At 38.9% G+C, this 26,468-nt stretch overlaps 1 protein-coding gene across 12 annotated transcripts in view; it reads left to right on the plus strand.

The window, feature by feature from the left end:
• Window positions 1-26,468, plus strand: part of FOXP1 (forkhead box P1) — a 601,823-nt gene that overhangs the window by 569,673 nt on the left and 5,682 nt on the right. For 11 of the 12 annotated variants that reach the window (XM_019651316.1, XM_019651317.1, XM_019651322.1 and 8 more), the window contains 7 exons: window positions 952-1,035; window positions 10,330-10,531; window positions 10,636-10,715; window positions 11,319-11,420; window positions 15,294-15,415; window positions 17,174-17,243; window positions 22,281-22,447. In XM_019651316.1, coding sequence (XP_019506861.1) covers window positions 952-1,035; window positions 10,330-10,531; window positions 10,636-10,715; window positions 11,319-11,420; window positions 15,294-15,415; window positions 17,174-17,243; window positions 22,281-22,447 — 827 coding nt within the window. The remainder of the gene's footprint in view (window positions 1-951; window positions 1,036-10,329; window positions 10,532-10,635; window positions 10,716-11,318; window positions 11,421-15,293; window positions 15,416-17,173; window positions 17,244-22,280; window positions 22,448-26,468) is intronic. The other variant, XM_019651323.1, reaches the window with a different exon arrangement.

Raw genomic sequence — 26,468 nt, forward strand, 5'->3', positions numbered from 1 at the left:
CCTCCCCCTCCCTCTCTCTCTCTCTCTCTCTCTCTCTCTCTCTCTCTCTCTCTCTCTCAGTTCCTATGCATTTTCCCAAAGTTCCATAGCTCTTCTCTTAACCATACCTTTGTCTTTTGGGGATATACTTCCCACTTCCTTTACAGAGGTAATTATTATATGTCCCCTATGCCCAACTGTCTTGGATTATCTAACACATCATGTTAAAATGGTCCAAGACAAGCATAAAGAAACATGATAAATAGTATTTGAGTGCCTGTCATGTACATCCAATTAGAAACTCCTGTGCCTTTAGACGATAATTTTCTATGGAATGAGGAGGCTTCCATTTCTGTTAAGATGAGACTAGCACATGGTAGGTACTCACATATTGAATAAATAAATGAGTAAGCTTACTCTGCGTTCATCTGAAAATGGGAACCTGTCAACCTCATAGCCCTGCGCCTGCCCTGCTAATAATATCGCTTGCTAGCACTGTCTTAATCTATGCCTACCTGATAGGAAAGATGAAATTAATTTTGCATAAATGTACCCATCTGTCTAGGAGCTTTTCCACAACCACAACAGATGAATTTATGAGTCTTAGCTACCTAGCTCATTTTCTTTTGGCTTGCTCATGAATAAGGTTTGTTAATAGGCATGATTCACGTTTTTGTCTTGTAGCTGTCTGTGTTACATGGGACTCCTTGGTGCCAGCAGGTCTAGAGCCTCCCAGTTAAAGGCTAACGCATCTTGTGTTGGGAAATCTCACACGGACACTTCCAGTTACTTGGAGTTTGGCAATGGTCGTATAGATTTCACAATGATTAAGCAATGAAAAAGATGTTGTCATGTGTGATGGTGCCATCATTTAATTTGGGATATGTATCATTTTGGATGTAATTTTATGTAATAGTAATACCGTGCTCAGATCTGTAGTCAAAGAATAACAAAGCATTTTCTCCCTGCTAGCTTGCAAAAGACAAAGAGCGCCTTCAAGCCATGATGACACATCTGCACGTGAAGTCTACGGAGCCCAAAGCCGCCCCCCAGCCCGTAAGTACTGAGCTCCACCAAGGGCAGAGCCACCAGGTCTGCTGTGCTTCCCACCCGAGCACAGGAAGGAGCACGGGCATTCTGGTGGCTTCGAGTAGTGAAGGCCTCAGCTGACTGGACTGGTTTTGGTAACTTTTCATAAAGAGGACACTGTGATAGGCATTTTGAGAAATGCAGGATGATGTGAACACAGCCCTTGTTTATTAGGCCCAAACAGCCAGCGTTCTTTGGGACAGATAATGGATGCCATCCTGAGGTATTCAAATATTTGATGAGAGCTCACTGGGAGAGGGAAAAAAAAAAACTTTCCGAATGGTGGTAATGCAGAGAGAAGACAGCCGGACCATGAAAGCAGAGGACAAATGCATGTCAGCCTGGGGGAGCTGAGCGACAGTGAGTATGAGAAAAGGAGCAGGGGTGGTCCAGTCTAACTGTGACACAGGAAGGAGACACTGTCAGATAGAGGCTCAAATTATGGAGCCTCTAAGGGTTACTAAAGAGTTTGAAGTGAACGTTACTCCTTCACAGGAGACCAAACATGGTATACTGAAATTATATTTAACTTTAGGAATCCCCTATTTCTCGCCTTGTTTTCTTTTACTTGACCTTGAAAAGTGCCATCCAAGCACAGACAGTTAATCACTGTGGAAGGATGGCATCCCCACCCCATCTTGGACCTCGGTCCTTGTTATAAATTGATCTCTAACAGTTTTATTTCTCATATACTTATATTTCTAAAAATCTCCTAGTAGCATCAACTGATTATTCAAAAATGGAGAGAGTTGCTGTGCTCCTTGATTTTTAAGATTTGTAAAATTTAAAGGTACACTGCCTTTATTTGATTTTGCATGGAGTCACTGTGTGAAAATTAATTGAGCGTTGACAATCTATAGTTAGTACCAGCAATTTTAATCAATATGCAATGATGCAGCATAATGGCAAAGTATTGGTTTATCTGTTTTGACTGATTTTTTTCTATAAATAAAGCAAACATACACCCATATATGTATGATTTATGGTGATAGAAATAAAACGGAGTCAGACTATTAACCCAGCAAATATGGTAGCCTGCCAAGATGCAGTTGGCAGACAAAATTAATGTCTGAAACAGAACACATTACTGAGATATAGGACATAAAATCATTAAACACTTTGCACATTCATTTTTACTCAGAAAGAGCTCTTAGTTTCCATATATTCTGCAGTAAATGGCTGTAGGACTGAATGTGTAGGCTACCAAAAATGAAGAAAGGGAGAAAAAACAGGCCATTCAGTATATTGTGGAATCAGTAGTCAGCTATTCCTGCTATTCCTATCAATCCCTCCTTTTAAGGAGATTCCTAGAAATAATATGAGCTCAACTAAGCAAATTGGTGAGACCCTGAAATGACTGAGTTCTCCAGTGGGCATAGCCAATGGTTTAGGGAAATTATCACCTTTGAACTCTGAAAGTCTTCATAAGGCTTTTGTTTGTAGGGAAATGGTTCTTCCCAGGATGAAGTGTTTGTGTCTTTAAACCTAGCAACAGCTAAGAGGGAGAGAATGAGATTATCTCCTACTTCCTCCATGGATTAAAGAGAATGATAGAATAATGGTTGGACTCTAGGAATGGACTCATTTGGGATCACATGCTTCTTTGGAGGGAGGAGGAAGGAATTGCAGAACCCCAGGGGGCGCTCCTTGAGGGAGGGCCTGGGTGTTGGCAGGGCGCGCCATATATCTAAGCCTACCTGGGACACAGAAGGGCTGCTGGGAATCTCCATGAGGACCAGTGTTGAGCAACCGATAAACAGAGAAAAGTAGTCCTGGGGGTACTGCACAAGGAAGGAAGGTTTGTCTTGATTAGTATTTAAAAAAATGTTTTACATTCTAGAAAATTACAACTTTGAAGGGGACCTCCTACTAAATTTATTTTTAACTGCTCTATTGAAAATTCTCTACCACTAGTCAACATTATCTCTTAGTAGCTCAGCACAGTACTTCTTTATTAAAAGAAATAGGCACGAATATTTTTGACGGAAAAATTAATAGCTTTTGAATTCATACGCAGCAGGTTTTCTTTTGCAAAGAAGTCCAATATCGCTGCACAGCACTTCTATAACCATTTATTTGGAGTCCAAGTCAAACCTTTGACAGCTAGAGCAGCGCTACAAGCCAATATAAAGGACTCCAAGATGTAAACCAACAATAGGCCGTCTGTGTGAGGTTTGCCATTGTCAAATACATAGATTGTTTGGATTAGTTTATGTAAATGTACTGTTGTATTACCCTTTGGAAAAAAAAGATCACATTTGTGTATGAAAAGTGGTTCCCTTCACAGGCAGCATTATAAATTCCTTATCCTTTACCTTACATGTAAGAAGTAAAAATTGGTGCCTGACAAGCAGATATTGTGTGACACTCGGTTGCCAGAGTGAACCTGCCTTCTTTTCATTTATTGGAAAATAGAAAATTTTATTATAGATACCATCTTATAAATCAGAAATTATTAAAATATGTATAGGTGAGGCATTAGAAAATTAATTATAAAAAGTAGACGTGTAGTGTTTTGCATAAATTTTTACTTCCTTGCCCCAAAAAAGCATTTTTAAAAAAAAGGGTGCACACACACAGCACACCCTTGATTCTTTTAACTTTAGTGAAACAGAGCTATCTGGTGTTCGATTCTAATGTGCAAAATATTCCCTTTTGCCTGTAATTAATTTATTTCACCCTAAGTAATAGAATGCACAGTGTATGTTCAAATGCATATTCTTCTAGAGTCTTTGATTTGAAATAAGCACTGGGATTCAAATCTAAACATAGATGGGGACTTTAGTGTTGCAGCCTTGCCAGTGAGTTTATGAAGGTTATTTTTTCCCCCATTCCTGTTTAAAAGGAAGTTCATGTTTATTTTTAAATTCTTAGTTACTAAGTGATAAAATGCTTTGCTGTAAATGATGCTTTTCACTAAATGCCATTTGGGTGGTAAGTGTCACTTGTATCCAATTGTCCAACCAGTCCCCATTTCATTCCATCAAAGAAATGGCCCAAACCTTCTTGGATTGTTCTCCCATCAGCTCATACTTGCGTTTTCTGGGTTCTATTGTGGAACTCATCTCCGCATTTGGATAGTTAGAGGATATACTCATCTCGGGAGAGACCCCAAGTTCCTAGCCATGGATCTGGGCTCACTCACACTGGGTTGTATATAGGTGAACTGGAATGTGAGTTTGCAGTCTTCCTAGTCCTTGAACACCTTCAAAAGTGCTTACTGTAAAATCTTTTAAACTGAAAAAATTATACCCAAGCCTCAGACTGCAGGTTGTTTTTAGAAAGGGAATTTCTGCATTTAAAATCAGGCTCTTGCGTCAACAAATACTTAATTGAGCATGCTACGTAAATACATAGAGTAGTAAATTAAGCTAAAGGCATCCTGCCATGAAGTATTTGGAGGCTTGCGAGACAAACTAACAAATAAATACACACATACACGCTCTTACATTCTCACTGCGTGAGTCGTGATGTGTGTGAGTAGAACAACTGCACTATTACTGTGGGGTCCAGGAAGACTTCTGGAAAAGGTAATGAAACCTACACAAATCAGAAGGAATGGAAAGAAGTCAGCTTCGTGAATCTTTTCTTGGGTTAAGAGTAGGTACGTGTGTCTGTGTGTCTCTAAGGGAGGGAACTGGGAGAGGAAGATACGGAATGAGAATCAGTGAGGAGGGAGTTAGGGAATAGCCAGCATCAGCTAAAATAAACTTTTCATACTCTTAATTTTATTAAGGCTGGGCCCTGCATGGAAAGGGTATGTAAAAGTTTACAGAGCAGCTGCTATATTCTAGCAGTTAAGCACATGCAATGGGAAAAGCCTTTCTTGACATATGTTTAGACTAGCCAAATTTGTTGTATTTTTGAGTTTTAAGATTCTTCTCTTTTCCATGATAAGAGAAGCAAACGTGAAAAATTAGACAATAGTAAACTATCATAATGAGTATGATCAATATCCTTTTGTTTCAAACTCACTAACATTCTCAGAGTCAACACCAAAATGTACTGCTTGCTGATTAATGTCTCCATGCTTACTCTGTGGGGAATTTGCTGAGTTATTTCCTTGGCGGGAGGAGTAACTCAGAGGACAAAACAATAACAACAAAAAGAAGTGTGTGTTACGACTTTATTAAGTTGTTAAGGATATTTTTAAAAGACTTCACAATTATTATGTTGGGCAATACTGTAAATTATATTTTATAATAATTAGCACATGAGAAGCATACTTTGCTGTAGGGTGTTCCTACACACCAGAGAACAACCCCTGATCCTGAGAAACCACATCCTTCAGGTTTGGTGGCAAGTAATTACAGTGTATGTAGTGTAGCCCCTTTACAAAAAATGCTGTGAAACACTAGAGGAACTTGGATATTTGAAGTGAAATGCAGTATTAGATTTTCCTTTTTATGCATCCTCTTTTCCTCTACCCATAGCAATTAGGGCTGTTTCAAAGTAGTTTTTAGCAACTATAAAAACAAAGTGCTCCCTGTCTGAAAAAGGGGTCTTGTAACTCATAACAGAAATGGCTGACCCTTCCGGCTGCAGCCTTGCTTTAGAATTGGAGAAATAATATCAGGCAGTCATAAAAGATTCTCAGGCGCAACTCACACGAGCTATTTTTATATACTGTTTTCTCATTAAGTCCCGCTCCTCAACTCAATGCCAGATTTTTGTTTTGTTTTTAGTACCACTGTCAGGGACACCACCCTCTCAGTCACTGCCTCCCACCAGCACCAGTCACTGATACTGTTAGGACCAGGCTGAGATGCAGAGGAAGGCAAGGCCTGGGAACCTGAGCATCCCGCTGCCACCCTCGGACCCAGCCTCCCCACAGTCTTGGGAATGTCCCTTCAGCCTCAGAAAGGCCTTCTCCACATGGGAGTGACTCTGATTCATGTCCAGAAACGCCTTGCAGTTAAAGCGGCAGTTGGGCCAGCTCAGGACAGTGAAACCAACAGCAGAAAAACCAGTTCTGTGAGCCTGAAAGCCCCTACTACGCAGCTGGGTCCCTTGCTGTTTTGGTTTCAGGTTTGTCTTTTGTTCTCAGAATCTGTTTTCATGTGAGGCAAGAGCACAAACAAAAATAAAAATGAGTTCTTGTGGGAATACTTAACGACAAGTCTGTTTCTGTCCGGGGTTTACATCAGCGGTTTGTTTATTTTTAAAAAATGTGAGTGACTCATCATCTTTAAAAGAGAGAGGAGTTTATTATTTAAAACCTAAAAATTAATCTTTTGAAAAAGGGCTAACCAGAGCATTAGGTAGCTGTGACAGTTCCAGTAGTTTGTATGGGTAAGATTTCCAGGAGTCCTCTGCAGCTGAACTGGGGTATAAGACGATGGTTGAGAGCACACATAAATTTAAAAAATAAAACCCTGCGGCAATTTTAAGTGACATAAGAATTTAACTTTTGGCCAGAGTTTCAAAGAGATTATCTTTGCCGAAATCATCACATGATGGAAACTTGCCATGTAGAAAATATCAGAGTTACTAACTTTTCTAAACATAGCAACTTCTTTTTAAATAGAAAATGAACACAATTAGAAAAATAGGAAAAGAAACCCTCCCAGTCCGATCCCTTCCTGTTCCATGCCCCGGAAAAAAAATATCTTTTAAAACCTTAACTACAGCCAGAACCACAAAGTGCATATGCTTTCATTTCTAATTGATGATTATATTAAGACTTAATAGTTTACAATTAAGATGAATATTTCAAGATTACAGCAAAACCCACACCGTTCCCAATTTGCTCTTCTGTTTCAGTCTATAATTAATTTTTTTTTGGTCCACTTTGTTCAGAGAGACCTTAATTAAAAGAGCAGGTTTGAACACAGAGCCTGTTTTGAATCCTTCCCCATGCTCCATCTTATCTCTCCCTCGTGACCTTCCTCCCCAAGATGGGTTCTCCTCAAGACAAGCATGTGATCATCAAACAAAAGTTTGAAAGTTAAGAAACTTCTATAGCAGTTGACAAGGTTGACATTTCATTAACTTGTTGGTTCACTCTTCAAATGATTGTGCGAGGCGAAGCACCCTCTGTTTGGAGTTTCCAGCTTTTTGTTCTTCCTTCCCTCACAGGCTACAGTCATGTTTAATTTGGAATCTGGGCTCCTTTGGCAAATTAGCAATTAGAACAATTTTGTGGGAATATGTATATGTGTCATTAGTTTTCCTGCAAATTAATAGCAAGGGCAGAGGTCAGGCAGAAATTTTCCACTTGACTGCAGTTTCTCTATTGAGACTTGGCACTTGGTGTTGGAATGGCCACAGCTGCTCTCAGCCACCCTCTTCCTCTAGGAACTGTCTTTTAATTAGTTTACCTCATAGCCATCATTACAAATATTACTGCCTCCCCTCCTTGAAATAAAATTACTGTTTCTACAAAATATTCCAGTGACATCTTGCACCACTGCACACTGATGGTGGGGTCACTCGAATGCAGCATTTAATCATCAGATCACCTCCATCCGCGTCTCCTAATTAGAATCCTTACAATACATTTTTATCTGGCAATTAGCTGAGATTGGCTGCTTCCTCTGTGGCTTATTAGAGACAGCCCAGCAGTGGGTGTGAATCACGGTGTCATTTGTCAAGCCTGGTAAGCCCCCTCTTGGCTTCTTCTGGCTTAGTGTTTATTTCACTTGCTACCTATGTTCAAAAGCCTCCAGAAAATTCTGCATCTCTTTCTTCATGGATCATGCTGACCCGGAGGGATTTTATTTTTCACTGCTGCTTTTTTGGTAGAAACAGTCCAAATGTTGAGACCTTTGTAAAAACTACAAAAGCCAGATGCTTTTTACATTTTGTGACGTCACACCATGAGACACACCATATTTACTCTTCTTGTATATTAGCACCCAAAAAGATGGCCTTGCACTTGCTGAATGTTTACATGAGTTTTGGTTTTTGGCAATTAGACCAGAACCCACTGAACTTGAACTTTTTCACAAAACTGAAAAGGAGCACGCACATTTTTTAAGGACGTTGTATTTATATTACAATTTTTATTGCTTTTTTAAGAAACTCATGATGTTTACGGTAATGTTCATAAACTGAAAAGAGAAGCCGGAAGTAGAGTTATTCCTCAGAACTGTCTAATGGTTGTGCACGTTTTCCTCTGACCGCTGTCTGTATTTGATGGGAAGCTCTGCAAGGGCAGCCGTCGTGTTCTGCTCCTGTTTCATCAGTTCAGTGTCAGATGCCATATATCGGCTCAGTCATATTTACTGAATGTCATTTAGAAGCAAAGATAAAAGCTAGTCACTGAATGAATCCTTTCCGAAAATGAGCCTACGGAAAAATGAAACTGGTTAGTGTTTCTTTCTCATAAGAAGATTATACAAAAGGCCTAGAATCACAAGTGTGTGTTTGACTTTGGGTCCACGGTGTGAATTTGGGAAAGTTATTTCATCTGCCCTGAGCCTCAGTTTGCTTATCTGTAAAATATGAGTAATACCATCTCAAGTATTAGTGATGGTAAGAGAATTAAGTGAAACCACACGACTTGCCAGAGTGTGCTGGTATTCTTAGGCGTAGCAGTCTCTGAATCATAAAAGCTATATATTTTTGAGCTTTAGTCTTTCGTGCGTGACCATTTGCTGGGGCTGACGCTTACGCGTGCTGTCCTGTACTTGGTCAGTGATAAAGGTCCGAAGCCAAGGTCAGCCCCAACCTTCCCACTGGCTTCTCTCCAGCCTTCCCTCGTGCTCCATCCCATGGCTGCTCCTTTGAACTGCTAGCAGTTAGTTTGCAAATGTGTGTCATGAAGTCAGGTTTCCAGCTCTAATCAAAAAGCACCTCACAGCATAACTCAGCCTGCCTGGGGATCTGTAGGTCAATGCCATCTCCATAGCTTGTTCTTCTCAGGTATGGAGAGGTGGTGGTTCTGTTGTTGTCTGAGTCAGCATTTCAAGGGAAGGGGAATGAAAAGGAAACCACAACTAAAAGCTTGCAATTTAACATTCAGGTTCCAGCACCATGTTTACGTCTCTCTGCTAATATTTCCCCAACGATATTTGGTATTTCTTTTCTTCAGATGTATTGCCTTTTTATGGAACTGCCCTAAACATATTAGACAGAGAAGTTTCTCATGGACTTTTTCATTACTAGAGCATGAGTGAGGTGGGGTCTTCTCAATAAATTGGAACTCTCCTTTAATATGTTCTTTGATTATGATCTCAGAAGAATCTCATTTTTAATCCCACCACAAATAATGCCTTGTCACGATGGTAAAATAGACTTATTTTGTTAAGTGATTCAGAATCTGGTTTGAGAAAATGTTACCAAGTAAGCCTACTCTGCAGAAGTTTCCTGGATTTGGGCCGACTCTATGTATCTGAGATAACAATCCTATGTAAACTCTAATATGTTGAAAACGATCAAGTTTTTTAGCATAGCTAGACTTAGTATTTCTGTAACAACAAATTTTGGGAAAGGTGGACAAGCCGGTTTTTCCATTATTAATAAGAGAAGCACTTCAAGGGGAAAGTTAGATAGATTGACAGGGAAGGGGGGAGGGAGGGAAGGAGGGAGGGAATCAAAACAGTACTATTGATTTTTGTCTATACTACTTCAAATACATAATATTCATTTTATTACTTGATGCAATAGATTATTCCATTATATTATTGAACACTTGAAACTTGAAGGAAAGAAATAAAAAATTCTACAGTTCCAGATCTCTCATATGCCATATTCTTTTAAAATTAATAGGTTCCAATCCTATATTTGATAAGAATTTAATGAAGATTACATACAAAGCTTTCAAAGATTACTTTCTGCCAACTGATAGAACGCAATGGTGACTTACTGGATCAATGCCACATATTTTAATTCGAGTCATAGGCCAAATACATTTGTAGTACTTCCCGTCCAAGAAGCTTCATTGTGAAGTTGAGTAGCCTATCCCTGTGCTGTGCAGTATGGTAGCCACTGGTGACATGTGGCTATTTCAATTTAAATTCATTAAAGTTAAGAGTTTAATTTTTATAAAAATTAAGTAAAAACAGTTCCTCACTTGTGCTAGCACATTGCAGAAATTGCTGTTGGAGAGTTCAGGTCTATACCAATGTATCCCTGCTAAGTACTAAGTGAATTGTGTTTACATGGGAACTCACCTCGTAGTTTAGTTGATTAGAGACATCTCCTTAGAGAAAGAAACCTAGTCAGGCATCCCCTATGTTATTCCTGCTGGATTTTAGATACTTTCCTGGTTGCTCGGTTTTCCTCAAGGTCTTCTAAGAGTTGTTCTTTTCCTCACAGCTGAATCTGGTATCAAGTGTCACACTCTCTAAGTCTGCATCAGAGGCTTCTCCACAGAGCTTACCTCATACTCCAACCACCCCGACTGCCCCCATCACCCCCGTCACCCAAGGCCCCTCCGTCATCACCACCACCAGCATGCACACGGTGGGACCCATCCGCAGGCGGTACTCAGACAAATACAACGTGCCCATTTCTTCAGGTAGATACTCTGTTTTTGCCTCACACAGAATTGCAATATGCAATTCTTGTAGACCAGCTTCTTTTTTAAAAATGATAATTAATAGGACAATGATTCTTATTTAGCAGATATTGCGCAGAACCAAGAATTTTATAAGAACGCCGAAGTTAGACCACCATTTACATATGCATCTTTAATTAGGCAGGTAAGTAAATAACACAGTATGTGAAATTATTTCAAAAGGTGTACGTGCACATGGATATATTATATTGATGAAGTAGATTTAAAACCGTTTAGTATGCAGGCATGCTAAAACCTTTTCTATAAGGTTTTTTAAAACTGCAATATATAACATAATTGCTTTTGATTAAGTATTACAATACGATGTGATTATTAGGAAATTCATTTCACACAACAGTGAAAATGAGCCTGTTTAAAGATGGCAAGTCAATTATCACAAGCTACAGTAATCTCTGATCCCTAGAATTAATCTGAGCTCTAAATAATTACTGAGCTTTAATCAGCTAGTGAAATGTTTTGCATTTCTCTTTGATTCTGCTTTATGAATGACTAATAAATTAATATTTCTGTACGGAAACAGAAATAAAAACTCAAAACAATTAGATAATTCCATTTTGAATTTGGCTGTTGAACTGTTTAATACAACCATTAATCTTATATCATTTTGTGAAACCTTCCTCAGGATTTAGTTCTGAATCACGGTTATTTTGTATTTTCAAGAAACTGTATAATGATGATTCTGCTGATTTGGGCATAAATTATCTTCTTCGTCACTTCTGCTTCACAGGCCATTCTCGAATCTCCAGAGAAGCAGCTAACACTAAACGAAATCTATAACTGGTTCACACGGATGTTTGCTTACTTCCGGCGCAACGCGGCCACGTGGAAGGTGAGCGCCCTCGCAGGTCCGACTAGGCTTAGGTCTTGCCATTTATAGAAGAGAGTGCTGTTGAAAAATTCAGTGGTTGTAAGGTCCATTGATACTGTTTTGATCCACTCCAGAGAGTCTGATTTATAGAAATGTCTGATGCAGAACATGGTTTCATTGCGGTTGAGAGGCGGGGTTGGAAGACTCCCATTCCTGTACCATCAGGCGTGTGGATGAGCCAGCCAGGAAAATACGCCCCCTCTGGTTAGATTGTGTGGTGAAAGGAGCAGATGACACTGCCCAGATGTTGAGGTTGTCCTGTCACTTACACAAACCTCATGTTTTAGGCCTTCAGCCATCACCAAATATTGGCAGAGTTGCATAGATAACTTTTATGATGCCATTAGGAACCTGGGGAAATAATTAGACAAACTTGACATAGCTTTCACTGGTTGGATGAAAACTACTTAACCCAGTTAATGGAGAAAGCTTTGCAATTCAAGTATTAGTACTATATATGGGAGTTATTACAGGAGAACACAATATATTATTAGGTTTTTTGGGGGTTTTGTTCTTGTTTTCTTTTTTAAGTCAAGAGACTGTCTGTCAAACAGGTCAAATTCCGTGGGTCTGTGTTGGGTACCCCCAACAAGGCATGAGGCCATATGACATACCTCATTCCCAGTTCAGCAACTGGTTCATAAATTTGTTTAGTAATTATTCCATGGTGTTAGATTAAGCCCTCACAAATTTTTGGATTTTCCCACTTTCAGTTACTTGGGTTCTAATATTCTTGCTATAGAAGTGGGCAGGTGCAATTCATATTTGTGTTCTTTTGCATTTTTACTACCTAGAATTCTTATATTCTCTGAATTCTAAAACATTTAGAAACATTTAAAATGAAAATATTTGATGATATTCTTACATCGTTGTTATAAATATGATAGAGATTTATTATAGGGTGCAAGAAAAATTTGCTTTGCTTGAAATAAATGTCTTCCTTGCTACTTCCTTAATTTTTCATGGGAGAAAATCAAAAGCAAAAACAGAAATTGTATTTCCTCAGTTACATTCTTGGTAAATTAGCATTTTATAAGAAAATGAATATAACCATAGAATTAATTTATCAAATTTACAGTGCTATGAATATCTATCGTGGCCCAAATTGTCTTTATTATTTCCGTTAAGATACATGGATGCTAAAGGGAACCTGTGTTCACAATTTTCCCCTCTTATCCTCAGCCTGCCTTGGAAGATTAAAATACAAAGAATGTTTAGCTACAAATGCTTTTCGAAATTTAGGAAGTATAAGCATGAATCAGACATTTTCTTCAAATTACCTTTTATAAATAGCAAAAGATTCACATTTAAAAATAATTACCAGTTGTGAAGATTATATTTAAGCCCAGATCTTTAGATTTAACTTTTTTGCAAACTGCAGGAAGAAGTGCCATTAATATACACAATCGTAGATAAAGTACTTAAGGACTCACAAATGCATATCGTTTTCTCTCCATGCCCTTATTTGTATTGTGATCTTACAGAAAAGATGAAATGCCCAGTTAAAGTGATCACTGAAAAGAGTTTACTCATCTTTTGGGGAAACTCTTGATTTCTAGTTGCTTTTGCTTAGATGTGCAACATCTTTGAAAACAATACTTAAGTTTTGACTTTATTTCTTTACTTACATGGCTGTATAGTTCAGGAAGACCTAAAGCAGTCCTTTTTTCAGACATGACTTCTTTAGATCTTTTCGGTTCTGTACATTTTGATACTTATTTTAAAACATCAGATAACGATTGAGATGAGGGAAAATGTTGATTTCTTTCCCAGTTATGTCTCCTGTATGTATACATACTTTGTCTCGGGTTTTTCTTAAAGGAAATTGTGGCTTATTTATTTATTTATTTCAACTTCCTCAGCGTTGTTCTAGGAGGTAAGAGTTGACCCTTAGTATCATTTTCTGTGCCTTGTGCAATATAAAAAATAATGTGTATTTGAAGCCCAAACTATAATTTATATGCAAAGAAATTTGTCTTACCAGGTATGGTTATAACATGCCAAACGTTTTTCAGAGATGTTTTGTTTTGTTTTGTTTTGTTTTGTTTTGTTTTGTTTTGTTTTGTTTTGATGCAAACCTATCAAACCTGTTTGAATCAGGAGTGCCCTTTCACAGTTAGCCAAGTGTCTTGAACCTACCCCTGTTATGCTGACACTGCTCAAAAGCTTCTTGAGGTTTTGTCCTGTGGATTCTCCTTGTGAGCAAGTTCATCAGGCCATGTAATAAAACTTGTCTCATTATCTTCTAAGTATTCCATATCAGAAAAAGAAAAAAATTGTCACCTAACTTGACTCCTCACCAAGTCACCAATAGTGATTATCCAGAAATTGAAACACCTCTCAAAATATTAAGATTTGCCACTTTGAAGGATACTTTGGAGAGGAAATATTGCAGGGGGTACAAGGGAAGGGATGGAAAATATTTGAGCAATAGCAGCATTATGGAGTTGAGTAAAGGGCTTACAGGGTATATGAGGTATGATGTTTACATCAACTTCTCATGCCCCAGTTGTCACCTACATACCATATTTCCCCATGTATAAGACGCACCCTTTTTCGAAAAATTTGGGGTCTAAAAACTGGGTACGTCTTATACAGTGGTTGTAGAGTTTTTTACTTGTATTTCCTGCTTTTTTTGAATTTCGCTTTTTTATGATGAATAAAACTTGAGTTCAATAGCTTTATGTAATACATTTTTTTTTCAAATTTCAGGCCTCAAAATTAAGGTGCATCTTATACAGGGGAGTGTCTTATACATGGGGAAATACGGTATTCCCTATAAGAAGAAGGTTTTGAGTAAATTGACATGGGTCTCTTTGTAATATCCTCATGTCTAATTTTCAGTCTAGATCAATAAGTCTAACCAGGAGGACTAAAGAAATGAAGTCATGCTTGTTACTTTACCCAGTAAGAGTTGTGGGTTTTCCTGAAACTCAAAGGATAGATGAGATGTTAAAAGCGCTTCACCCCTGAGTTGAGATCCTCCTTTCTGGTAGATTGTAGATGTCAAGGGTCTCTGCTTAGGAATGAACAGAAATGACTTTTAATCATAAGAAAAAAACGTGTGTCTGTAGAAACCATCAATGCAGGAATATCGTCATTTTCCCATTAAGAGTCCTACTCATGTGTTCCTTTGGCATTTTCTCAGTTAATTAAGGTACTTGCCCACAGTAAGGGCCAATTTCTATATATGTTCCAGAAGGTAAGACAGAGCTTGATGATGGATACTGATCCACTGGGGGTCATTTTATTCCCCGCTCCTGTCAGCTACAGGAGGTGATACTCTCAACGGTAAAATCCAATTTAGATTTCTTCTTAATAAATCTGAGAAAACCTGTAGAAGGCTTTAAAGCCAGAAATTTAAAGAACAAAAAGAACAAGAACAAAATGTATTGAACGCTATTAACGGAGTCTTCGTGTTTCATGGTTTAAAAAATAGAAACAAACTACCGTTTTTATGGGAGATAAGTGGGCTTAAAAGGGACAATTTTATGCTATATTTGTTTCATTTTGAAGTCATATTACAATATTTTCAGATTTTTACTGTGAAACCTGTTTTGGGCTTGTATGCATGTTAAACAGTTTTTCTTCTTGTTAGTTATGACCATAGACTAGACTAAAATGCAATTTTAGTACAATTAATTTATGATTTGGGTTTTTTATCTTTGCTTTTGGAAAAGGCACTCTTAACCACAAGAGGGTCATCCACGGGGGTGGTAGGTACAGCTCTTGGGGATGTTTTACAAATGTGGACTGTTAGGCTGAATTTATTGCTGTTTTTGGAGCTTTTTCTTATAGAAAATGTAAATGTTCTCTCTTTTATACTTGCTGCAGAATGCAGTGCGTCATAATCTTAGTCTTCACAAGTGTTTTGTGCGAGTAGAAAACGTTAAAGGGGCAGTATGGACAGTGGATGAAGTAGAATTCCAAAAACGAAGGCCACAAAAGATCAGTGGGTACGTCCACCATGTTTGAACTTCTTAGCCTAGCTTGGATTGTGCTAACAAGTATAACATAGAGGCTTTTGGCTGCTAGATGGTGTTAGACCAAAGAACTGGTTTCACGTTGTCTCAGTTAAGGGAAGCAAAAAAGCATTTCATCCCTCCTGTTTTGTATGCCCACCAGTCCCCGCCCTGCTTGCCGGTCTCTGTCGCATCACATGCCAGTAGCTTTTAGGTGGCAATGCATATTAACCCTCACAAACCATTTGCTTACGCTTATTGCATTTTATTTTCTTTTTCCTGTTCCCTGTATTGGATGTCTGTTCTGCCCCCAACCCCGTCTCCTTTTGTTGCCACTTCATCTCCTTTGCTGCTGCTCCTATCCCAGGGTGCCATTCGCACCAACCTCTCACTGCATAAGTGCTTTATCAGAGTAGAGGATGAGTTTGGGTCCTTTTGGACAGTTGATGATGAAGAGTTTAAACGTGGCCGCCATATTCAACGAGGCCGTCCTCGCAAATACTGCCCCGATGAAAACTTTGACGAGCTTGTCGCACAGTAAGAGCCTTTACTTGCTTTTGTTTTTTTTTCTGCTGTTGCTTTGGCTTTGCATGGTTGACCCATCCCATGTAGTTTGCATTCCACCAAGTAGCAGTGCCACAGCTTTGTGCAACGGAACTAAATCGTGTGATTTGTACATGTATTTTCTTGTGTCTCCTCGAAATGCCAGTGCCTTGAATAATGCTTTTTTGACGTCTTTAATGCAAATACTGGTTATCTTTTGATTCAGCAGCTTACGGGGACCCTGAAACTAAATACTTCTGTGTGATTCATTATTCCTTCAATTAGAAAGGAAGCTTTTACTTAGAATTAAAATGTGTGTTCATGGGGTAAATTTCTTCTAATTTTTTGCTTACTCAGTATAATAATATAAATTTAGCAAAATGTGTAATTAAAATGTGCCAAGTTTAGGAAAGAGATTGATAACAGCACATATACTTCTTTTAAAGGCCACTGATAAACGTGGGTAGTTTCCTACTGGAAGCCACTCCTTTCCCTCAATATCTTCTCTGTGGTTATTTAGTATTTTTACTCTTTACTAGGTTAGAGATTTTCTTAAAACAGTAGCTTGTCTTCAGGTAAAGGACACGGACACAGCATCAAATATTCTCATATCTTCCCAGATTTGGCTGTGCAAGAAAAGCCTCAGCCCAAGCTCCGAGCTTACTCAGGAATGGCCCTTTTCTGGCATGCCCATCTCTCCATCCTCCTCTGGCAATAACATGCCTCGGAGACCTTCCGTAAGAGCCACTGTGCCATTTCTCTAGCCGTCACTCCAGCGGTCCCATCATGGAGAGACTTAAGAGCCAAGATGCCAGTAGCTCACTCCCAGGCAGCCCCGCGGTCAGCTTGCTCACTTCCCCCAGCCCCGAGCTGCTTCTGCCTTCCTGTTGGAGTTAGGCAGCTATTACAGCTTGGCAGTGAAGTCAGTATTTTGTGATACAAAAATTTATCAATGGAGGGAGTACCCAAGTCTGGTATTACTTAAGCCAGAGTTTTAGACCCATTTTTCTTGAAGAGCAAAGTCTGTATACCCTGAGCAGTTCACACAGAGCAGCCCAATGAAGCCGGGGGATATGGAGAAAACCTAAGATTTGTTAGTGGGGGGAATTTGTGATTTGGAAGGATACCAGCAAGCTTAAAACAAAACTTAGCTAGGAACTCGGGGGTTGATTGCATTTAACTTTGAGTTTTTCTCTTTTTCTTACGCAGTAACCCTTCCCTTATTAAAAACATGCAGAGCAGCCACGCCTACTGCACACCTCTCAATGCGGCTTTACAGGTAAGATTAATGGCCGTCCCAGATATTCAGCAGAGGCACGTGTCTCCCCCACTCATTTCAAAATATATTAGCCTCACTCTAATTAGATATTAAATTTTAATTCCGTTAAACTTTTTTCTTAAGTGCACAAAGCATCGTCCTCCCTGGAGGCAAACACATCGGCTGCTTCAGCATTAGCAGGATGCTTAGCATTTTGAATATTGTGGCAAAAAAATTAAAAGTTCACTTATTAATATTTATCAGCAGTATCATAATTTCCATCCTCTTATTTCAGAATTTCACTTGAGGCAAAAATACCACAAGTGTAATTACTCTAGCACAGCTATTAATGTGCTGGATGATAGGCCACTGTATCACATGACCTTCTATTGTTCACGGGTTTAAAGAGAAAGCAGAGCTTTTTATTTCTTCTTTTAAAGTCTATTTTAGCATATTTCCTTTGTCTGGGGCGGGGTGGGGGTGTGATTTGGGTTTGGTTCACTTTGTCACAGTAAACTGTTTTTGCTTAAATGATAGATGGGTTTAAGAAAACTCTTTAGGTTTCCAGCAGATTGCTCAAGATTACATAATAAGCCCATAGGATGTTTGTTTCCTACTGACAAATCAAGCACTGGTTATGTAACCAGCGTTTCTGGGGGATGAAGACACCAGTACTGAGCAGGAGTGAGATTACCACCCAAATATGAGTTACCAGGGCAGCGCTGGCATCTAGCAAGCCTTTTATTTATTACATTCCTCGGTTACCAAACAGTAAAGCCATTTCATAGGTCAACAAGAAGACGGCAGTACCACGGCATTAAAGTGCCTGGGTACTATCCAAGCCCCCTCAGGAGTGCACAGGTAGACAGTGTCCTTGTGGCCAGTGGTCCTGTTTGATTTTGACCCTACCCAGATTGTTCTAGAGCACAGGCTAAAGGAATCTTAATAACTTTTAAATGACATATTCTATACATAGAATATCTCTCTATAGAACAGATATATAGATATTATATAGATACCTGTGTATCTATATAGCTATACATAGATATATAGATGTCTATAGAATATATATATATATATATATATATATATATATATACACACACACACACACACACACACACACACACATATACACACGTGCACATGCACACACACAGTAATACCTTGGTTTGTAAGCATAATTCATTCCGGAAACAAACTAATCATATTGCAAGACATTGCTCGTTTAACATGTTAAAATGTATTAGAAATGTTTGCTTGTCTTGCGGAACACTCGCAAACCAAGTTACAATCCAAGGTTTTACTCTGTGTGTGTGTGTGTGTGTGTGTATATATATATGGTTTTATCGGTGACAGATATAACCTACTACCATTGCAGTCCTTTACAGCATGTGTTCTTGATGGAGGAGCTATATCACCCCAAAATTGGTACTTACCTGTTACAATGTGCTGTGCCCCTCAAAAGGCCATAGTACATAAACAGATACTAAAATTTTGTGAGGGGAGGGCACAAATAGAGAAACAGAAGTCTAAAAAAAGCTCCTTAAAGGATGTTAATGAAAGAATGGTTGAGACACTCAGCATTATGGAAACAAGGTATGGTAAAGAGGAAGTAATGATAGGAGCCCCGGCTCTCGCTACTCATTAAACAAGTATTTATTGAGTTCCTACTCTGCACTCTGTAAAATTTTTTTCCAAGATTACACAGCAGAGGCTTCATATGGCTTTTACACAGTTTCAGTGCAGAGCTTAGTTTTTCACTGAACTTAGTTTTTCAATAATTATATCTATTTATTTTTAGTCTGAACCAAATTTAATAGGAACTACTTTCTGCCTTCCTTTTAATTATTTGTAGTGTACACAGTAACTTTAGTAGAGCAAATGAAAGCACGCTTAGATGCCGCCACTATAAATACCATTCATTAGTAAGTTATTCTCCCTGGAGTCCTGTGAAGTGTGAATTTACAGGCTGCTCTGCTCTATCGGGAATAGCATTGCGATTACAAGCACATTTTACATTCATGAGGCAGAAATGGGGAAAAAAGGCAGTGATCTCCCATCCTCTGGATTCTCTTAACTGTGTGACTAATTTCAATTAGTATGCTTTATCATTACAGAACTGTTCATGTTTCATCTTTAAAACATTTGTTTTTTGCATCCTCCACACCCGTTCTTGTTTTCAGTGATAGCCCAAAATTGTCCTGCAGTTTTCCAAGAACACTTTGTGTCCATAATGAAGTGAGGTAAATAAATTGATATAAATTCATGATTTGAGGAGTGGTTCTTTTCCCTCTCCTCTGTGAACTTGGATCTGTGGTCAGTAAACAGTCTCATAAGACAGCTTCCTGCTGTGCAAATTCAATAAAGATTCTACCAGCAAGTCTTCCTTTCCATTATTGCCCATTTCCATTTTTCAAGACAAGTAAAAATAATAGTGGAACAACATCTTAAAAAGATTACTAGAGCAACAAAATGCACGACATACAGTATATAAAATAGGACAGCAGAATCTACTACCGAAATAAAACATTGGACTGGGGACAGCTTGCATTATGCTTTGAAAAAGTGAAGTAACTAAGGGTAACCATAGAGCTTCATATTTATAGACTGCCTTTCCCCAAGGATCTCAGAGTAGTTGACGTTCAGAGCAATGGTACGTATGGACTTTTGTACCGTTACTTAAGCACCTTTGTTTTTTTGGCAGAAGTGCCAGTTTGATATGAAACCACATACTGTGCACAGGACCATTTATATAATTATGTCCATTATGACAATTGTAACCCTACTGCACCTTAAGTGGACATCAACTACAAAAAAAGAACCGCTTGTTTAGGCATAAGCAGTTGGTGAAAATTTTTCTAACCTTGGGTGGGTCTCTGATTAAACTCACTCAACAAAGAACATTCAAGAGACTCTATTGTGTATCAGGCACCAGGTTCCCTTTGCAGCCCACCGGTCATTTTTTAAAGGAACAGTCTTGTTTCTCCACTTACATCTTTCTCGTCTGAGAACCAAGGCCTCAGTGTAAGTGCTTGCTTTTTGGATGCCTTTCAGAAACGACTATGGGCCTCAGCCCCTGTGTTATGATCTAGTCCCAATCAGAAATCACTTTGAGAGCTAATGAGAACAAATTACCCCAAGAAGGTTTCCCTGTCCGTTGTATGACCAGCTCATCCCAAAGAGCACATTCTCATAAACATTTCAGTTTTATCTTTACTTCTCAATTTTTGACCTGAGAAGTTGCTAAAATACCAAGCTAGAGTTGGCCCCACCTTCGCCACGTTTTGACAGTGTGAATAGTGTAGTGATTTACTGAGAGCCGATCTTGTGGTATTTCCAGTGAAAAGAGACTCAAATGATAGTCCCAGCAGAACTTCCATGAGACATGACCACTATGCTGCCTCAGATAAAGGCAGTTAAGAGCCTTACCAGGTACGGTTTGCAAAAAAAAAAAAAATCTGGCAACTGTTCTTGCTTTTTGCTCTGCCAAAAACAAACAAACAAAAAGCATTATTGCAATTACAAGAGATCTGCTGAAAAAAGTACAAGATGCAAATTATTTGACAAACTGTAGGAGAGTAAAGAATGTTCAGATTTGCTGTTCATCATAATGAGTTCACCACACTTAGAAATAAATACAGGATTTCCCCCACTTTTTAAAAGAAGGTAGTTCTATAAATTTAGAAATGGAAGGAAAGAAAAGCTGGGGACTTGCAGAGGCCTAGAGTTCCAATAGTCCATTAATTAGTGCCGGGTTAGGTGTGTACGGCTCTGATAACAGGAGGCTTGAATCCAGAAGGCATTCTTGGCTTTGGAGTTTGTACAGTGAGTGAGATGTGTAGTCATCATAATAGACAGATGCTGCAGCCCAGTTTTACACCCATTCCTCCTTCATTTTTGGCTCTTACTTTCTCTCTAGAGCCAGGATTTCTAGAATAGTTTGGACTGAGTGTGACTGGCCAATTGAAGTTACCATGCCAGATTGTCTTGTGGTTGTGCTTTTTCCTCATTAGGATAGAAAACCAGGCATAGTGTTTCCTGCAAGAGAACAGTTTTGATAAATCTTGGTCTAATTACAGCTGCCAGTTTTTGAAAGTCAGTCCTCTTTAATAAAAGGAAAACTCACTGGGTCATATTCACTACCCAAATGAAATAATACAGATATGTTAGTCCAGTGATTTATTTGACTATTTTCTATATTTCAAACCGAGTGGTCATTTTATTCCAATGCAGTAAGATAGGAAGTGAATAGTAAGTATCCCACTATGGAATTCAGGATTTTTTTTTTCTTTCATTTCCACACTTTTTTTGCTGACACTCACTTGGACTGATGTTGTCACCTTCAATCTGGGTACTTAAGTGCCCAAATGAAATGTGATTTAAATGATTTAGAGCTTCCTTTTGGCAGAGATTTTTTTTTTTAATCCTAAAATTCCAGGTGATTGATCTGGTCTGAGTGTGAAAGGTCACACAATGCTACCTTTAGCCAGTTATCTCACACACACACTAAATAAATTCAAAAGTCATTAACATGGAAATGATGGGGAAGATAAAAATTGATCCCAATTCTATAATCTCTTCGTTTTCTATAGGATCTAAGAAGTAAATGTTTATGGAAGTTCTCATAAGTTTGAGCTGTGCAGCCAGAATAATCTGATAAAATCTTTAATATCCAATACTGGAGTCATCCAAGTGGATAAAGGAAGGAAATTCCATTATATTTCCGTGTGATCTGGAAATATTCAGTTGCTCTTGAAAAAAGACACCAGACATAAAGTTCATATTAGGTCTCCCTGTCCAAACCACGTGACTGCCCAGCAGGCTGAATTGGGTCCTCCCTCCCACCGCCACTCGGGTCCCCCCAGCTAGCTCCTGGAAACCAAGCTTTGGGACATGTGTCAAGAGTCTTCCTTTTAAAGCAAAATCCTTCTAACCCTGTTAGAAACTTGTATTTACCAACCACGCTACAGTGAACTGAAACTGAAGATCGTTGAATACTCCCATAATTCATAGCTGCCCTCTCATCTTTATCCCTGTTCTCTTGGTTGATGGCAGGCTTCGATGGCTGACAATAGTATACCTCTATACACTACCGCTTCCATGGGAAATCCGGCCCTGGGCAACTTAGCCAGTGCAATACGGGAAGAGCTGAATGGGGCGATGGAGCACACCAACAGCAACGAGAGCGACAGCAGCCCAGGCAGATCCCCTATGCAAGCCGTGTGAGTACCGTGTTCCGCGACGGCCTTTGCCTTCCCATTCCAGGCTCCCTCTTACGTGCATACAAGCCCTTCTGGGGCCACTTTGTACACCTTCTCTGTAATTTTTGATTTCCTAGAACCCAGGGAGCAGTTTGTACTTCTGGAAATGTTTAGCTTGGTTAGCACATTAAAGGACCATTTACTAACTTTCCCATAAAAGCACTTGGTTTCCTGCAGCCCTACAAGTGCGTACAGCAATCATATGGTGCCACGTTTGCTTTTCTACCCTCTGCCTGGCATCTCAGGCCATTATTTAAGCCACTTAACGTCTCCTCCTAAAATAAGTAGACATTCTACGAAAAAGTTTGCGGTTTGTTCAGCTCAGAGGCATGCTGAACCTAGCAGGGAGAAAAAGGATGCTTGTTTACCTGCTTGTGTGATAAGCTGAACCGGGAGCAAGATGCTGAAGCGTTATTACCAAGCATTAATGATGGCACGAATGAAAGACATTATGATTTATAGATTGCTCTTAAAATATCAAAAGGAAAATTAATAGGAGCATTCTAGCAGCAGACGGCAGTGTAATGAGCACACACGTAACTGAATGAAGTGAGGGGTGATGGGTATCTGAGCTGGATGGGAATGGCCCCGGGACCAGGCGAACCACAGGAAAGGCTGTGATCTCCTGTGGGTGTGTGATGGGAGGGAGGAAGTGGGACTGTAACAACTCCCTCTCTCCCAGGAAAAGGTCAGAAGAGAAAAGCAACCACATTATCCCAGATGAGTGGGTTTGCGAAGGATGCTACAGAATGGCAGCCCCTCCCTTTTAGTGAGTGTCTGCAAACCCACTGCCCACTTTAGAGGAATACACCAGTGCAGTGCTTGCACCTGGTCAGCTCCTAGAATAGGCTGTTCGTCTATACAGCCTTTCTGAATTACTGACCAACATTTTATTTTAAGATAATTTGAGCAATAGGAATGGAAAATATGACCTGTAGCAATTAGGAACAGAATGAATTGGCATCTAATGACAGAAAAAAACTGCTATCTGTCAGGGTAATTTGTGGGTTTGGGGGAATCTGAAATTTGATTATTTAGCATTTGAGTTTATGCCCACAGTGCTTTGAAAAGGATCTTTGAAGATGGAAATAATGATTTTTAATTTATATGAATAGTCTCTTAGCATTTACTCCACATTATTTTAAGAGATACTCCCATATAACATTCTTTCTAAAGCAACCTGGTGTTTCTGACTTTCCTGTTTTTACCTTTGTATTCATCTCTAATCATTCTCATGACAGAAGTTTTTCCTCAGATTTTAAGGAAGTTCAGAGCACATGTAAATGGCTTCATAAGCTACTTCAAGAAATACTCGGAGCAAAACTATCAGAAGTTATTGAATGGAACACATACTATGTCTCATAATCTGTATGAACTGTAAGGTTTCGTTGATGTATATTCCTGTAATTTAGTACAAAGGATCACTGAAAAACCAAAAGAAAGATATTTGGATAAAAACCTCACGCAACAGTTTAAAGATGTTAATTTTGCTGTACAAGATAAAGTCACTATAAAGTTAATTTGTTTAACAACTTTAACCCCAGTATTATCAGAAGCCATATTTTACAGCAGTCAGCATAATTTTTAACAAAATGAAGGTTACGATTGCTTTTTTTAAAAAAGGAAACCCTACATAAAGGTGTCAAAATGCATGCTATTTGTTGCTCAACTCTCACGGGCTTACACTGTTTGCTAAATTTAATCATGTCAACAGCACAGAGCCTGCTGTCAGTGTCGTAGACTGTTACTCTTTTTGACCCCATATTTCCATTAAGCAAATTCTATAATGACATAGTTTTCATTCTTGTCCAATATGCATTGCCCTGCTATGATGCAAATTGTTTCTTAACTGTCCTAGTCTATTGGAATAAATCAAAGTGTAAACTTTACAGCAAGGCTTCAAGGACCTTGTTATACCGTAGCCCAGCTGAGATCTTGTTGAAACAACTCTTCCTGCCTACCGTTTCTGGGACACTCCGATACCATCACATTTTGTTTCTCTTTTGAAACCCTAGAAAGTAGTCCCATAATTATGGCCGTGGGGCATTAAACTTTTATCCTGATAGGAGCTAAAGGAACTACAGAGCAACATACTCCAAGCTGTGCACACACGCTCAGAATACAATGCTTTAAACACTGGTCAGCTTCAGTTAAAAGCTCCTGGTTCCCAGAGTGGCTAGACAAAGGAGGTACTCAGGTGTACAGAGGCAAGTGTGCGGTTATACAGTTCTTCATTGGGAGTAGCCCTTTGGGAAGTAGGAGTTGGCGAGAAAGGTGGGCGGCTGGGGGGGCCGGTCTGCAGAGAAGAAGCGGCATGGTGCCGCTCCAGTTTAATATTCTCTAATGTGAACCGTGTTGGGGGAGGCTTGTGTGTATCACACACACACACACACACATTTATTTCATTTTTGGCTAGCAAAACATTTGTCAAAGTCTAAAATTGTAAATAAGAACTTCATTAAGACTGTCTGATTTCCTCTAGGTCCTGAAAAGGTTAATAAATCTGATAGTTTAAAAAAATTAAACTAGGAAAATGTCGTTCAAGGAAACTACATTTGAACCTCAGTACATAGCTAAGTAAAACACAGACACATTTCTGTCCAGTTAGCATCACTACAACCATGTGATCAGTGGAGCAGAGGGGGTAATTTATGAAGTAACAATTCTCAATAGTGAAAATACGAAACAGACATGAAGAAATATGCACTGTTGTCGGTAATTCAAGAAACACAATTTAAGGTTAACCCGATCTTACCTTATACCTGCTAAGCAACAAAATATTTTTTTAAAGTAATGCTTGATGCTGATGAGGTTGAGTCTAAATTGATATAGCCCCTTTGGAAATTAATATCACAATAAATCATAAGAACCATAAAGATGTTTCGGCCTTTGCTCTGACAATTTCATTCTTAGAAAATTTATCATAAAGAGGTTGATCAACAGAATTAGAAAGATTGATGGATAAAAGTCATCATTGTATTATACAAAGAGCAAAAGAGGGGGAAAGAAAAAAGACAGTCACACAAAGTAGAATATTAAGGTACTAACATGTCAATACAGTGGTATCTCACATAGCCATAAAAATTATAACTGTAAAGCTAGCAAAATAAACAGCGCTATTTCTGCTATGTTTCCAGTATATAAAAATGTGACCCCCAATATGGAGAGGATAGGCAAAAATAAAACATCCTAATGAGGGCTTATAGGTGACTTTTTCAAAGGAATAATAATACAACTAATTCTTCCCAAGAGAATAGAGGGTGTCCTACCAGGGCCAACTTCCCAGTTACATGATGTATGTAGTCAGACAGGATCCTATGCTTAGAAGTTCCAATGCTCTGCCATTTCCATCTTGAAATTCTTAACTAAATTTTGAACCACATTTTCACTCTGCATTCTGCTCTGCAAATTATGTAGCCAGTCCTGGATCTTACTGTAGAAACACAGATAAATAGGACCATTAAAAAGCTAAAAATAGGTGGAGGACAACTAGTAAAATTGCTATTTTTCAACTTTGGTATATTTCATTTTGCAGATAGTTTTTAAGAATATGGCCACGATTTTTTAAAAGCTATTTATCCTGATATCTACCCCCAAACACTCTCTGGGCTGCGCTAATTTTAGAGTCAGTTGGTTTTCTGAAGGTTCATGTCGTCGAGGGCAATCCAAAGCTCTCCTGTTTGTTTTTAAATGGTTCAAGTGGCATTTGGGGTGTGCATACAACATCAATTATTTAGGAAGCCGGCCATCCCCAGTTCCACCTCTTATTACTAATACTTGATAAAGTCAATTAAAAAATCCTCCCCTCTGTCGCCTGTCCCAGTGATGGGATGTGTTTAACTTGAATGGTTCTTTTGCATATCAAAAGCCCTGCAACAGAAAGTAATTTGTACTTGCAAAGGATTGGTTGTAAATATGATTTACGAACAACATTTCTCAATTGTTACCAGAGTGGTTTCCTGTGCTCTCTCCCCCACCCCCA

This window comes from Hipposideros armiger, unplaced genomic scaffold (assembly GCF_001890085.2).
Source record: "Hipposideros armiger isolate ML-2016 unplaced genomic scaffold, ASM189008v1 scaffold_158, whole genome shotgun sequence".
Lineage (NCBI taxonomy): Eukaryota > Metazoa > Chordata > Mammalia > Chiroptera > Hipposideridae > Hipposideros > Hipposideros armiger.